The 13133-nt window shown below is 37.7% G+C and overlaps 3 protein-coding genes across 4 annotated transcripts; 2 read left to right on the top strand and 1 right to left on the bottom strand.

Annotated features, from left to right (window-relative positions):
- Positions 1-8: 8 nt before the first annotated feature.
- On the top strand, positions 9-1229 carry LOC6503587. Its single transcript, XM_001964072.4, has 2 exons — positions 9-167; positions 225-1229. Exons 1-2 carry the CDS (start codon positions 139-141, stop codon positions 1108-1110), a joined length of 915 nt encoding a protein of 304 aa, XP_001964108.1. The 5' UTR covers positions 9-138; the 3' UTR covers positions 1111-1229.
- A 1034-nt stretch (positions 1230-2263) lies between these two features.
- LOC116655179 lies at positions 2264-11317 on the top strand. Of its 2 annotated transcripts, none has more exons than XM_032452656.2 (5): positions 2264-2376; positions 8708-8827; positions 9170-9361; positions 9423-9881; positions 9947-11317. In XM_032452656.2, exons 2-5 carry the CDS (start codon positions 8711-8713, stop codon positions 10085-10087), a joined length of 909 nt encoding a protein of 302 aa, XP_032308547.1. In that variant the 5' UTR covers positions 2264-2376; positions 8708-8710; the 3' UTR covers positions 10088-11317. The 2 variants fall into 2 exon arrangements, with proteins under 2 accessions (XP_032308547.1, XP_032308546.1); XM_032452655.2 differs by lacking the exon at positions 2264-2376 and adding an exon at positions 2705-2755.
- LOC6504064 lies at positions 3939-12126 on the bottom strand. Its single transcript, XM_001964071.4, has 4 exons — positions 12038-12126; positions 5174-5318; positions 4923-5114; positions 3939-4861 (listed from the first exon to the last, which is right to left on the bottom strand). Exons 1-4 carry the CDS (start codon positions 12043-12045, stop codon positions 4247-4249), a joined length of 960 nt encoding a protein of 319 aa, XP_001964107.2. The 5' UTR covers positions 12046-12126; the 3' UTR covers positions 3939-4246.
- Positions 12127-13133: the final 1007 nt, after the last annotated feature.

Raw genomic sequence — 13133 nt, 5'->3', positions numbered from 1 at the left:
CTCTGTTAAGCTCAATCAGCTGTTATCGGCGCTGCCACAGCAACAACAAAAAGCACAGGCGTAAACAAATCGCATTCCGGAATCCAAATTACCCATTAAATTATCCCCCCAAACCCCCCCGTACGACCAGCCAGCACAATGTCCGGCAAGGACGATCGATCCAAGGAGTGAGTAAACGACGTAACAGTCCAACAGGACATTCAGAATCGACAACTTTTTTGCAGAAAGCGCAAGAACATGAAGCAGTACGGCGGCCATCATCACAAAAAGGAGCCGGGACGTTCGACGACCACCTCCTCGGGATCACCACCGCCGCCCACCTCCCGACGCAGCATGGTGGATGTGGCCGATTCCAGTGATGAGCCGCGATTTCCACGACGTGGAAATTGGCAAGCTGGAACTGGTCCTGTAACTGGTGGCGGCAGATCCTCACTGGCACCGCAACGGAATAGAAATCTACTGGATACTCTGCCCAGTGACACGGACGATGTGGAGAATCTGGACGGAGCACCCATTGACGAAAGCGCCAGAGCCCAGCTGCGGGCCGGAGACTACAAGCAGATGTCACAATTTCCGAGTCTGGGCGGTGCCCACTTCACCTTCGGCTCGGAAAAGGAGTGGGCCAGTGTCGCCGATGGCCAGACGAAGCTCAGCACCAAGGCGGCTGTTAGTTACTTTACTCTGAATCTGAGCCGCTTGAATGCCGGCCTCCAAACGATTCCCTTTTACAAGCGCATGGACTATCCGTCCTCTGTTTTCACTCGCCAGCAGATCCTGGCCCAGGAGCAGGCCGCCGAGAAGGCGGAGGTGTTGTACCAGCAGCGCATCCTCCGCGAATCCAATTCGGGCAGTGCTCGGGTGCAATCCGCCAAGGTGGCTGAGAAGCCAGTGGTGGTTGCTCCAACACCGCCAGCACCAGCTGCCGTGGAAAACGAACCGGACGAGTTGGAGGAACTCCTGGCGATGACCAATACCCAGATGGACATCGGCTCTGGGATAGGACCCATCACCATGCCCATGCCGATGCCCATGATCCAGCCAGCCACTCCCTCGTCGGCGGCGAGCAAAAACGAGGTGGAACAGTGGCTGGACTCTGTTTTGGATGAATAAACTGAAGGAGGCATCCTTACAAGGAGACCATCACTTCCAAACTATGTAGATTTTTAAATAAACTTGTAATGCTTAAATAGGCCATTAAAAATCACCAAGTGCTTAGCTTTAAAAACTAAGAAAAGTGTTTTTTTAAAAGAGGTTTTTGAACTAAAGTTGGATTAAAGTTTAAAGTTGGATTTTTAGGGAGTTTCTTTCAAGAAATACTTGTCTTTTTGTCTGTTTTTATAATATTTGTTGTAATTCTATAATTCTTTTTTATATTTACATTTAAAATACAGTTTTAAATCCAAATATAAATAAAGAAATATTAAAAAAGAGAAGAAAGTCGAAGCTGAAAGGCTTCCAGTGCTGCCAATTTTTAGGAACATCTTGGACATAATAAAGCTTAATTGCTAAAACCGATTCTGCTTAATGAATATATATATTTATTTTTAATTTTATTGAGCCAATGTTCCAAAATTATACTTAAAAAACACAAGAAAATGTTTAAAAAAAAAGTCTAATATAGTCAACAGAGCAGCCTTATAAGCTCTGAAATTCTCTAAATCGTCCCATAATCCAATTAGTCTCAAGTCTCATTAAAATATTTTCTTAGAAGGAGTATAGAAATTCTTTAAATCCTGTTAAGAAAAAAGGTCTCTTTTTTAGAATCAAAAGCCCATCTTTAAAATACATTTTTGGGAAAAACTTACGCAATCTAGTTGCTTAAATCAGTTTTCCACAATTAGTAATTATCTAAGGACACCTCTTTCATTCCATTCTAGTTCTATTACAAGTGTTTCCCCAACAAATCAATAAAATTAGCATAAACCCTTAAAGCTTTAATGGAAAAAACAAAGGATAAGGTCATTCTTATAAAGAAAAACACTTAAATTAGTTAGACAATTACTTTTTTAGTAAAAATATCTTATTCAATCATTTCCTTAAACAATTATTTAAAGAAATCTTTAAAAAAAAGCAGACATTTTCAAATTATATAACGAACAATGTTCCTATTCTAATTATTCCAAAAGGTCCAACATACTATACAAAAAAAAAGGCCTTCTTCACCGAAAAACTCCGATAATTAAAGAATTACCGATTCGATATCGTCGTGGTGGGGGTGCCTAATGGACCGATCAGAGCCTATAAATTGAATCGATTTCCCGGAAAAGTTCTTTTCAACTTCAGTCGTGGTCCCGACCACATCTCCTAAACTTTAAAGTGAAACCCAAGAAATAGTGAAAAGTTTTAAGTGTTTTTTTTATTTTAAAATCAAAAGTGGTAAGTCAGAAAATCTAGTTTTCTTTTATTTTTTATTTAAAAGCATAAGCAGGCGGTTCATTTTTATTCAGTTTACTTCTATCCTCCATTAAAAGTGATTCTAATTTTATAAAAGTTTTTATCCGAATTCCTAAAAAAAGTGATTATTTTTTTTCGTATAATGATTCCATCCCGAATCCGAATCGGCTTTTATTCTTAAATTGGTTCTTTTTCCAGGAAAAGCACTGCTTTTCCCAGAACTCAACAAGAATATTCTCGTTTTCTTTCAGTTTCCCGAGTTTCATGTAAGATATAATCTCATTTTTAACTGGGATCGCACATTTTCTTCACAATTCTACCAAATATGAACGAAAAATGGCACATTTTTAAGAATTTGGAGGTTAGTTTTAGTAATTTTATCAAATTTTTCAAAGCGTTTTAGATCTGGAGAAATTAATTTAGAATTCTAACCTACAAAATCTTCTAGAAGAATACCCATAATCTCGGCATCAAACCTAACCTCTTTTGCTCTAAAAATAATTCCCAATTTTCCAGTCCATCCTTAACATTTCTTCCAAAAATAAGTCTAAAACTAAAAAGCCCACAATAATCGCTAAACAATGTTGCTAATATTTCTTGGAAATTTCTTTTGGAAGGGTATTTTCTGGACTTCTAGGGTTTTTAGATCCAATTTTCTACTCAGAAATCAGTGATTTTCATCACTTAAAAATTCCCTCCAAAAATTCTCAACCAGAATGTTGGCAAACCTAACCTCTTTCACTTCAATCATAATCCGTAGTTTTCCCATCAATCATTAGCTTTTCTAACAAAATCATTCTGAAACAAGACAGCCCACAAGAAACTGCACACGATGTTGGTAGTATTTCTTAAAAATCTGAGTAATAACTTGCATTTTTCTGATATTTTAGTTTATAACTTCCACATAATCTAGGTTTCTTGATTTCCAATTCAATTCCTTCTACCAGCTCCAAGTTTCATGTATTCTCCAGAAAGTTGGCAACCCTAACTTTCCTAAACTCTCTTTTCTGTCAAGTTTAATCATGTTTTCCTCAACCAATCGTAAGCATTTTCTTGAAAGTTGTTCTAAAACCTGAACGCTTTGGAGAAACTGTACACCATGTGGGTATTATTTCCATAAAATCCTCAAAATTCGTATATTTGTAACCTTTTTGTATTTGGCATTCCCAAATGTCATATTCTTTTAATTGTTACAAGAATTCTGATGTTTTCAAAATAAAACTCGTCGAAGTATCATTTTTCACCATAACCTATATTTTTGCGCCAAAAAAGTTAGCTTTAATCTGCAGATTTTTGCAGTTTCTTGAAAAGTTGCCCCAAAAAGTAAAGAAAACCATCTAAATCGGTTCAGAAAATGCATAATCTTTTCATTTTGTCATTTCCCGTTAATTTGATAACCTAACCTCATTTTCCCCCCAACCGGAAGTTGGCTAACTTTCATTCATTCTCTTCCCCCCCCTCAACATAAATTTTTAATCCGTCATTTTTCAATCAATCCTCACTATTTTGTGAAATATTTTCACAAAACTAGAAAGCAGGGACCATTCCAAACACGATTACGGCTTTATTTTGTTAAAATATCAATATTTAACAGTATATTTCTTGCTTTTTGTGAGTAGTGGTGTAAAATAGGATACTTGTGTGAAGAGTGCAGTGGTTATTTGATATTTGGATGTGAAATCCCATGAAAAGTAATAACTTTTAATCGTAACTGAAGTGTTTCCATAGAATTCTCAAACATAACCTCAAATAATTGGCTTTCGAGTGACCGTAGTTGGGTTTTTCTCTCCCTTGCCCCGATCTGGCAACTCTCTTCAGTTACAGTTATAGTTTTGTAAACAAAACTCCTCTCCTAGCGCCACTTTTCAACGTTTTTGTTGGAACCGCCATCCTTGGGAGCCGCCGGTAGGTTCTTGGCTTCCTGGTAGAACTTGATCATGTGGCCGTGGAGCAACTGCATCAGCTCGCAGACCGCCTCCAGCAGCACCAGACGCTCCTCGAGATGCCCCAGATCGTTGCCCATCACCATTTGGGGTCGCAGCTCTTCCACGATGGCCATCAGCCAGCGGAATATGATCGCCGAGTCGTCCTTGGTGAGTTGCATCACCTCCTCCGGTATGCCCGCCTCGTGGCACAACTTCTGCGGCTGTCCGCCCAGTGGTCCCAGGACCAGAAGTGAGGAAATCAAACGCACCACCAGATGGAGGGCATGCAAGTAGGATTCCAGATAGACACCAGGATTCACAACAGCCACCACGAGGAGAAGGGTGGCGTAGGGACGCATGTGGTGAGAGTCCAGGCCGAGATCGGTGAGGCGATCGAGGAGGGCCCAGAGCAGGCAGGTGCCCACCACCCGGGCCATGGTGCTCAGGGGACTGGCCATGCGGCAGCACAGGATCATGTTGAGCATCACGCTGGAATCGTGGGCATCCAGCAGGGTCAGGATCTCCACGCACAACTGATGCACCTGCCAGATGGAATTAGGAGTTCTTTAACTAATCCTTCCAAGGATTGGAGTGGAATCTCACGTGTGTGGCCTCGGTGCAGGCCAGATAATCGAAGCATCTCTGGAGGAAGAGTGTCCTCTTCACCTGGGTCCCGGCCAGATCCTCGTGATGCAACAGATAGACCATTATCCCCGCCACATGCACCGCTGCCAATTGCTCTGCTCCAAATTCGATCTCCTCCTGGCTGAGCAGTTGCTCGAATCCCACGATGATCTGTGGGCAAATGAAACCCAGGATTAGACGTCCAGAGGATCAGTTTTTCAGTTGCCCACCTCCAGGACGTTGTTGGTGCCGTAGATGAAGTAGCACTGCTCCCTAATGGCCGAATGGCCAAGTGTCCGACGCAGTTGCTCCAAACCGAATCCCTGGGGACGCACCATGTGGCTCAGAGGCATTCCTGAAGTCTCGGGATTCCAACTGAAACCCCAAAAAAATTAAAATCAAGTTTCTCCAAAAGGAGATTTCACATTTCAGATATCAGATCCTTTTAAAAAGGATGCTAAGGATGGCTGGCTAGGATTCTGTTTTCTCAGGATGTGTGTGTGGGTGTGTGTGTGTTTGTGCAAATGGCCGACAGGATTTTAATGAGCTCCTGGCAGAAGGCAACATTTCGACATGTTTTTCCCGAACGGCACTTGCCTGAAGACACCTACAGTGCTCACTGGCTATGGGGGACGAGTGACGTGTGACAGGTGCAGGTGGCAAGTGGCAGGTGGCAGGTGTAGGTGGATCAATAGTGGCTCTTATTTTAAATGATATTAATTATTAAAATATTTAATTATGTATATATATATTTTAATATTATTTAAATAACTAAAATTATTTTATTTGAAAATTAAATTAAAGTAGAAAGATATAGAATGCAAAAAAAAAGGATTTAAATCTTAAATTGTTTTTTCCTGTCCATCTTTTTTTTTTAAAGTTCAAGTCTTAATACTTAATATTTCTTTTCTTTAATATATTTTTAATTAAAAATATTTTTTTTTATGGAATCGATCTTGTGGCTTGCATAATTTTTGGCATACGACTTGTTTATTTAACTTGGCTTAAAAAATAAACTAAATCAACATGTCGTAGGCCAATAATTACAGTATTTTTAACTCCAATTAATTTAACAATTATTTCACATTTATTTAATATTCACTGTAGGTGAAGGATATTTTTATAGTGCTTTGCCAGCAGTCTTGTGTCCTTGCGCTGCTTTTTATGATTTTTTTCTTCTGATTTTTTATGCTTTTTGCGAGTTGCGAAAAATAAAAAGAGCAGGCTGGCAAAATGCAAATGCACGCGCCGTGTGCGCATTTTAGCATAAAAGTCACCAGGAGCCAGGACCTCCACCTCCCAGCCAAGTCCTCCTCCTCCACCTCCCAGCCAAGTCCTGGACCTCCACCTCCCAGCCAAGTCCTGCACCTCCACCTCCCATCCAAGTCCTCCACCTCCACCTCCACCTCCCAGCCACGCCCACTGCCCAGCTTGAAGTTTTTCTTGCATACTTCTGGGGGGAAATATCTGCTCATTATGCATTCATATTTTGCAATTACTTTCCCCACACACACACATACACACAAGAGATAAACATAAACCTGCACAGACATGCAGCAACATGCATAAACCTGTCGCCAAAAGCTTGAGCAAAAAGCGCAAAAGGAGCAAGCAGGATGGCAGGAGTAGAGGGCGACATAACTGTTAAGTTGCTGTCAACTGGGAGTTTTTGTGTCTCTCTTTCCCTTTTTTTTTTTGTCCCTCCCACTCTCCCCCCATTTTATGCTTGGCCTTTTCTTTTTACCCATCGCTGTCTTCTCTTCCTTTTTTTTTTTGGGTCGCTTTGCCCCATTTGCGTGAAAAATTCTTTTGGCGAGCTAGAGAGGAGAGTCTCTCCCATTGAAAATTTCCATATTCACATTTTTTTTAATTATGCGACGGCATGAAAAGATTAACAACTTGTGTAAGCCAAGAAAAAAAAAATACCTCACCTTTGTGCGTTTTGTGCTTTTTTTTTAATTATGGAAGCAATGTAATACGCCACCTAACCTCACTTTATCTTAAGTTTTCTTCTCTCTGATTTGTGAGGTTATGTTTCTGTAGATCTCCTAGGCGTGTGTGTGTGTGGGAGAGAGGTTTATCTAAATATCCGATTGGAATCTGATCAGATCAGGTATCAGGACTCTTGACAAGTGCCACCCTAACCCTAACCCTAAGGGGATTCTATGACATAATCCCCGGCACTTCAATTAGCCGCGATAAAGGGGCTCAATTAGCGAGGGTTGCGCCGAGGAGTTTTGTTCCCGCGGAGGGAGGGGAAACGGAAACCGAAACGCCCCGCCCTTAGCTCGAAGTACAGGCAGCACTAGTAGTTGGTGGATAAAAACTATTAAAATTTAATGCTTAAACATGTTGATATTTTTTCCAAAGTAACAAAAATCAATTTTTTAGCTCATTTTATAACTAAAAATTGGAATTTTTTAAAGCCTTTTTATATAAAAACTATGAAAGTTTAATGTTTAAACATATTATGTATATTTTTGTTTCTATTTTTCCCTAAGTATTATTATTTATATTAATTTCGACACAAATTTTTTAGCAAAAACCTATTTTATAGTTAAAAAATTGAATTTAATAGTCTTTTTTATGTAAAAACTTCAACTTTCATGTTTATTTTCTAAAGTAATATAATTATTTGCATTATATTTAACAAAAAATTCAACAAAAACCTATTAAAGTTAATTATAAAATTAAAACTTGGAATTTTACCTAGTTTTCGCTTAGTTTAAATTAAAAATCTTGTCTTTTTTTATTAATTATACTAATTTAAATATTATAAAAATGTTTTTAAAGTAATATTTATATTATATTTTCGAAAAGCTGCCTTAAAAGTAATATTTTATTTTTAAATCATATTTAAAATATTTTCAACAGTTAATTTAAGATATTAAGAGTTTTAAGACATTTGTTATGCATTTTTTTTTTTAAGAATTTGTATCTTAAACTCAAAAAATCGTATCTAAAAATGCACTTATTTTTTAAAAACTCTTAACATATAAGTTCTTCATAAGGAGGCTTCCCTGTGGCAATAAATAATCAGAGAATGACATCGTTGTTCGTGGGCTCTGCCACTGAATGATGACAATAATGAAGTTGAATGTTGATTTTGATGACAAGTGGCAAGTGTGGCAAGTGGAGAGCGGCGGGAGTGGCAAGTGGCGAGTGGCGAGTGCTACCCTTTAATTTTTGTAAAGACACGATGATGAGGCGCTTTGTGTGTTTGTAACCAATCTGTGCATTTTACGCCTAATTTAAGGCAAATTGTTGCCATAAACGAGTGCGGGGAACCGCAAGCCACCAGAGCCACCCCAAAAAGCCAAACTTTTAATCCCGAAAACCCACTACCCTCACCCCCCTATTGGCCTTCAGGGCAAACAAATTGTATTTTCGAAAAGCCAACAGATTTTCATATCATTAGGGGGGGTACACAGTATTACTGTTTCCATTCAAAAGGGTTTTCTATTCAGTACTTTTCTTTTTTTATTCTCTAATGAAGCTCTTGTTTTATTTATTTTGTAAATAATGCCGTCAAGTTATAAACATTATAGGAAACGGATCGAAAAACAGATCGGGAAAGCAGGTCCCCCCCTCATAAACAGGAATATGATATCTGAGGAACCCCTTTTCTTGTTTATTTTCTTTTCCTCAGAAAGAGTTCTCAGTTGGAGTTCTGAGATTTCAAAGAATAATAAACTAACTATTCGTACATATTTTTTTATATTTATATTTTTTAATTTTTAATTTTTGATTTATTTATTTTTTAGCCAATGGAGGAAGCCTCGGAATCCATTGGCAGCACTTTGTTCCACTTGAAGGAACTGGTGCGAAGTACTTGCCTCTCGGGGCATATTCGTTTCTACAACAAGAACTTTCTTCTAATTCCGGTGAGTCTTCTATTTATTATCTATTATCTATTATATAAAATCTATAATCTATATAATATATATAATCTATATAATCTATATAATCTATATAATCTATATAATCTATATAATCTATATAATCTATATAATCTATATAATCTATATAATCTATATAATCTATATAATCTATATAATCTATATAATCTATATAATCTATATAATCTATAATCTATCTTTATCTATCTATATATTTATCTATCTATCTATTTATCTATATATTTATCTATCTATTTATCTATCTATATATTTATCTATCTATTTATCTCTTATAATATTATAACTAATAGTATCTCATCTTTCCAGCAAATTAGTCAGAATTTCAGGAAAGTCCTCAAGGGCATCAATCACTGGGAAATGGACAGAGTCCATCCCATCCTGGCTGGACTCTCCATCCTGATCCTCATGGACGAGGAGGAGGTGGATGTCCACCGGAAGCTGAGATGTCGTTTCATGGAACGGTTCTTGAACTTCATAGACTGCATCTATCCCATGAGTGTGAGTTGTATTTCATAAATATTTGTAATATCTTTAAGGATGAAATCTCCTTCTCGTCTAGGTTCATCTGCTGATGGAACGTCTTCTGGTGGAACTGGACTACCTGGGGCTAGGGAACGACTCGAATCTCCTCTACCTGGCCGTCGCCCTGGCCCACTCCTGTGTCCGGGGTCGTCCCCTGGCCGTCTGCATGCTCTGGGAGCTGCTGGCCCGCCGTCTATCCGGCCTGGAGATCACCATGCATCGCTACCGGGAGCCATCGGAACTGGCCGACGCCATCGATCTGAATCCGCCCCAGATGCCCGACGGTGGCGAGGAAAAGAAGAAGTTGCTCATACTCCTGGAGGCTATTGATCATTTGATGCACTTGCTCCTTGAGGAGGATAACGATGAGCTGGTGAAGACCGGCTATCCGGAGCACTTCTTTCAGCTAGAACGCCGTGATGCCGAGATCATGTACATATGGTGTCAGGAACTGGTGGGAAAGATACCCTCCATGGAGAGTGAACTTAACACCAAGGTGGGGGGTAGCTATTAACTATTTATTTTAATATTTTTGAATTAAAAAAAAAATATTCCTTATAGTTGACTGAGACTCTGGGCAACCTGATCGAGATCTTTGGCAGAATCATGACCAATCCAGAGACAACTGAGATTGCCACCACTAACACCACTACTGGTGATGGTACTACAACTAATAACTCCACCACCTCGAGTGGGGATTAAATTATTAAATGAATAAGCCGGCCAATCGAGGGTTAAATATCAACAAACTATATAACCCTCGATTCAAAAAAAATGCAAACAAACTTTTGACACAAAAAGGAAACTCAAGAACACCCTTCTCATCATTCAATCAAACAAACAAAGAAACAAACAACTATAAAGCATTACTCTACTCAAATATCACAATCAACTACCAATATCGTAACCGTAAACCTAACAAATACCATTCGATGATAATGTTTCCGAAGAAAATTCGATAGCTCCTTAGGAAATAGGAAATAGGAATCCTTATCGAATTTTCTTCAACATTTAAATAAGACAGAAGAGGACTATTACATTTAAGAAAACGGAGGGGCACGGAGGAGATAACCCACCTACCTACCTGGAGAGGATGAGGACTTCATACGGATACCTAAATTATCATTACAATTAATTTTAACACACTAATATTACTTAGAATGTCTGCTGCGATGGAATGTCCTACGCGCGACTAATAATTTATCGCTTTAAGGATTCGTTTTTTTATTTGTGACCCGATACTGATACTGATACTACTCCAAGGACTCTGGGACATGTATAAAATATCAGATACTGAGATACTCAGATCTGACTAACACAAAAAGATACACAATTTAGAAAACGAACAACTTTGAACAAGAATAAAATTAAGCGGAGGAGGAGCAGAAAACAATGATGAATTGTTAAAACTGCAACTCAAGGATATGATAAGGATATATAATAATGAATGCAAGGATTTCTCTGAAGGATGTGTGGGTGTATTTCCGGTTATAACCCGGCAATACTATGGTTAACAATTTTTAAGGACGAACGACGAACATCGCAACATCGCTCACAAAACAACATAATTTCCACTAAAAAAATAAGTAATATTTCATGCAAAAAATAAAAAAAAAAAATTTTGTAGACTCTAAGATAGATATAGAAACCTAAAGGTGGCGCGAGATGATGCGCTTTCTTATAGAATTATAGACTTATAGACTTATAGACTTAGTACCACTAACTAACTTAGCATTAAATAATCTCATTACCTGACTAGCGCGGAAGTGCAGGCTTTGAACGAAAAACTAACTAAAAAGCGATTCTACAAATCCACCAACAAAATAACTAACAAAATACTACTTTGCTACTCCATATATCACATATTACTTATCATTATATTTCATCATATCACTATTCATTATATAACTTTATTATATTACTCTACTATTACTATACTCTATTATTATAACCATGCGCATTATAAAATTTGCTAAAATTTTGTATTTTATAAAAAGGAGAGGAACTCGCTAGGTTTCATTATTCTTCATTAAAAAAATACATTATATTAGCATAAAAAATTGTTTGTTTTATTTATTTCAAAATTTGGTTTTATGGGAGAAGGGAATTAGTTTTTTTTTTTTTTTTAAATATATAGATTGCTTAATAAATGATTTACTAAATTATTTTACTAAATTTGTACTTTATTTTTAAAAATTATTAAAAATGTTTTCTAAGAGATACTAGTTATTTTATTTTCTTGAATTAATTATATTTTTGCCAAAAACTCTTTCTTTGAAAATTATTTAAAATAATCTTTATAACGATTATTTAAATAATTAGGCAATTAAGAATTTATACATATTTTATAAAAAGCTTAAAACAAAATGAATTAAAGTCAAACTTTCTAAAAGCCAACGTTTTATAAAAATTAATTTAATTGTTTTAAAACAGTTTCCTTTAAAGTTTATTAAAGAATCTATATTAAATATTTTATAAAATCTTTCACTTTCACAAGCCAATCTGAACCAAAAGAGATGTATTTTTCTTCTCAACACAAGGATATATTATGATTTTATTTAACATTTATGTTAAACTTTATTTTATATTTTTTTTTTAACACTTTTTTAATAAAAACTTGAACTAAGTTCCACTTAAAAAAAAAGCACTCACTGCTCCATTGTAGCTGACAGATCGGCAGGAACTTCTAAAAGGCAACTGATCGATGGATGGGACTTGAGACTTTTGACTTCTGGATTTTTGGATTTCTGGTCTTGGATGGAAAGTATCTGGAACGACTATATCCGATTGGATTGTGGAACCTGTTCGATGGGAATTATTTATTTATCTTTCCGGGTTTGAGTTGGAGTGGGTTGTGGTTCGATTTGTTCGAAAAAAAAGAGAAAAAAAATGAGAAAACAAATGCGGCAATTAGTGGCAGGGAGATACAGATTGCATAACAAGTGTGCCACGGCCCGGGGCACAAACACAATTTGTGACAATTTTCCAACCGGATAATGACGAAACATTTTAATCACAGTATCCTTGTGTATCCTTGTCCTTATCCCACCACCTATCTGAACCACCACCGACCAGGCCGGCAGGATAATGTCCTGACGAATTTTCACACAATATGGCAAACATTGCCGGCAAACAAACAAAACACGCCCCCTTTGCCGCCTCCTGCCAACCGGAAGTCAAGTGTTGCGAGCCCTGTATCCTTCGTCCTCCTGCCACCACCACCTCCTCCTCCTGGCCCATCTGGGATATGACATAATCGCCCCTCATCACCGCAATCATTATGCTGTCGAGTTGTCGAGCCCTCGGGCCAAGTCCTGCCAGTACTGAGGACTACAAGGACATCCCGGACCGCCAGGACACAGCGGGCCAGAATTTAAATCGAAATTGGAGTGGCAAGTGTGTGTGCGTGTCGCTGTTAATGGCGAAAGTCAAGTGCCTCCAGGCCAAAATATATTTCAGAATACTTTCCTGGCTCGCGAATAAATTTTATTTATTTGTTCTCTAAACGCAGTCACGAATGTTGTTAAATTTTTTTAATGGGTTTTAGGGGAAGGGAAGGGGGACAATAGAGACAATAGAGAATAAATCCACAAATCATTTAAGGTATTCCTATCAAGGATCGGATAGGAATTACCAAAGATATAGACATTAGAAGGGGTCATATCTGAATATCTCGATTTTTGTAAGGGGTACCCTTAGGAAAATTTGAAAAAATTTTAAAAAATATTTTGTGTCAGGATTTTCATAG

The sequence above is a fragment of the Drosophila ananassae genome, chromosome XL (assembly GCF_017639315.1).
Source record: "Drosophila ananassae strain 14024-0371.13 chromosome XL, ASM1763931v2, whole genome shotgun sequence".
Taxonomy (NCBI): domain Eukaryota; kingdom Metazoa; phylum Arthropoda; class Insecta; order Diptera; family Drosophilidae; genus Drosophila; species Drosophila ananassae.
This window is presented reverse-complemented; position numbering and strand designations above follow the sequence as displayed.

What these genes read in the sequence shown, in the direction of transcription:
- LOC6503587 (XM_001964072.4), top strand. Translation starts at nt 139, where the DNA reads ATGTCCGGCAAGGACGATCGATCCAAGGA. An exon ending in AAGGACGATCGATCCAAGGA is followed by an intron (nt 168 to 224) that starts GTGAGTAAACGA and finishes ACTTTTTTGCAG; the next exon opens with AAAGCGCAAGAACATGAAGC.
- LOC116655179 (XM_032452655.2), top strand. Translation starts at nt 2,720, where the DNA reads ATGAACGAAAAATGGCACATTTTTAAGAATTTGGAG. An exon ending in ACATTTTTAAGAATTTGGAG is followed by an intron (nt 2,756 to 8,707) that starts GTTAGTTTTAGT and finishes TTTATTTTTTAG; the next exon opens with CCAATGGAGGAAGCCTCGGA. An exon ending in ACTGCATCTATCCCATGAGT is followed by an intron (nt 9,362 to 9,422) that starts GTGAGTTGTATT and finishes CTTCTCGTCTAG; the next exon opens with GTTCATCTGCTGATGGAACG.
- LOC6504064 (XM_001964071.4), bottom strand. An exon ending in GCACCAACAACGTCCTGGAG is followed by an intron (nt 5,115 to 5,173) that starts GTGGGCAACTGA and finishes ATTTGCCCACAG; the next exon opens with ATCATCGTGGGATTCGAGCA. An exon ending in CCTGCACCGAGGCCACACAC is followed by an intron (nt 4,862 to 4,922) that starts GTGAGATTCCAC and finishes TCCATCTGGCAG; the next exon opens with GTGCATCAGTTGTGCGTGGA.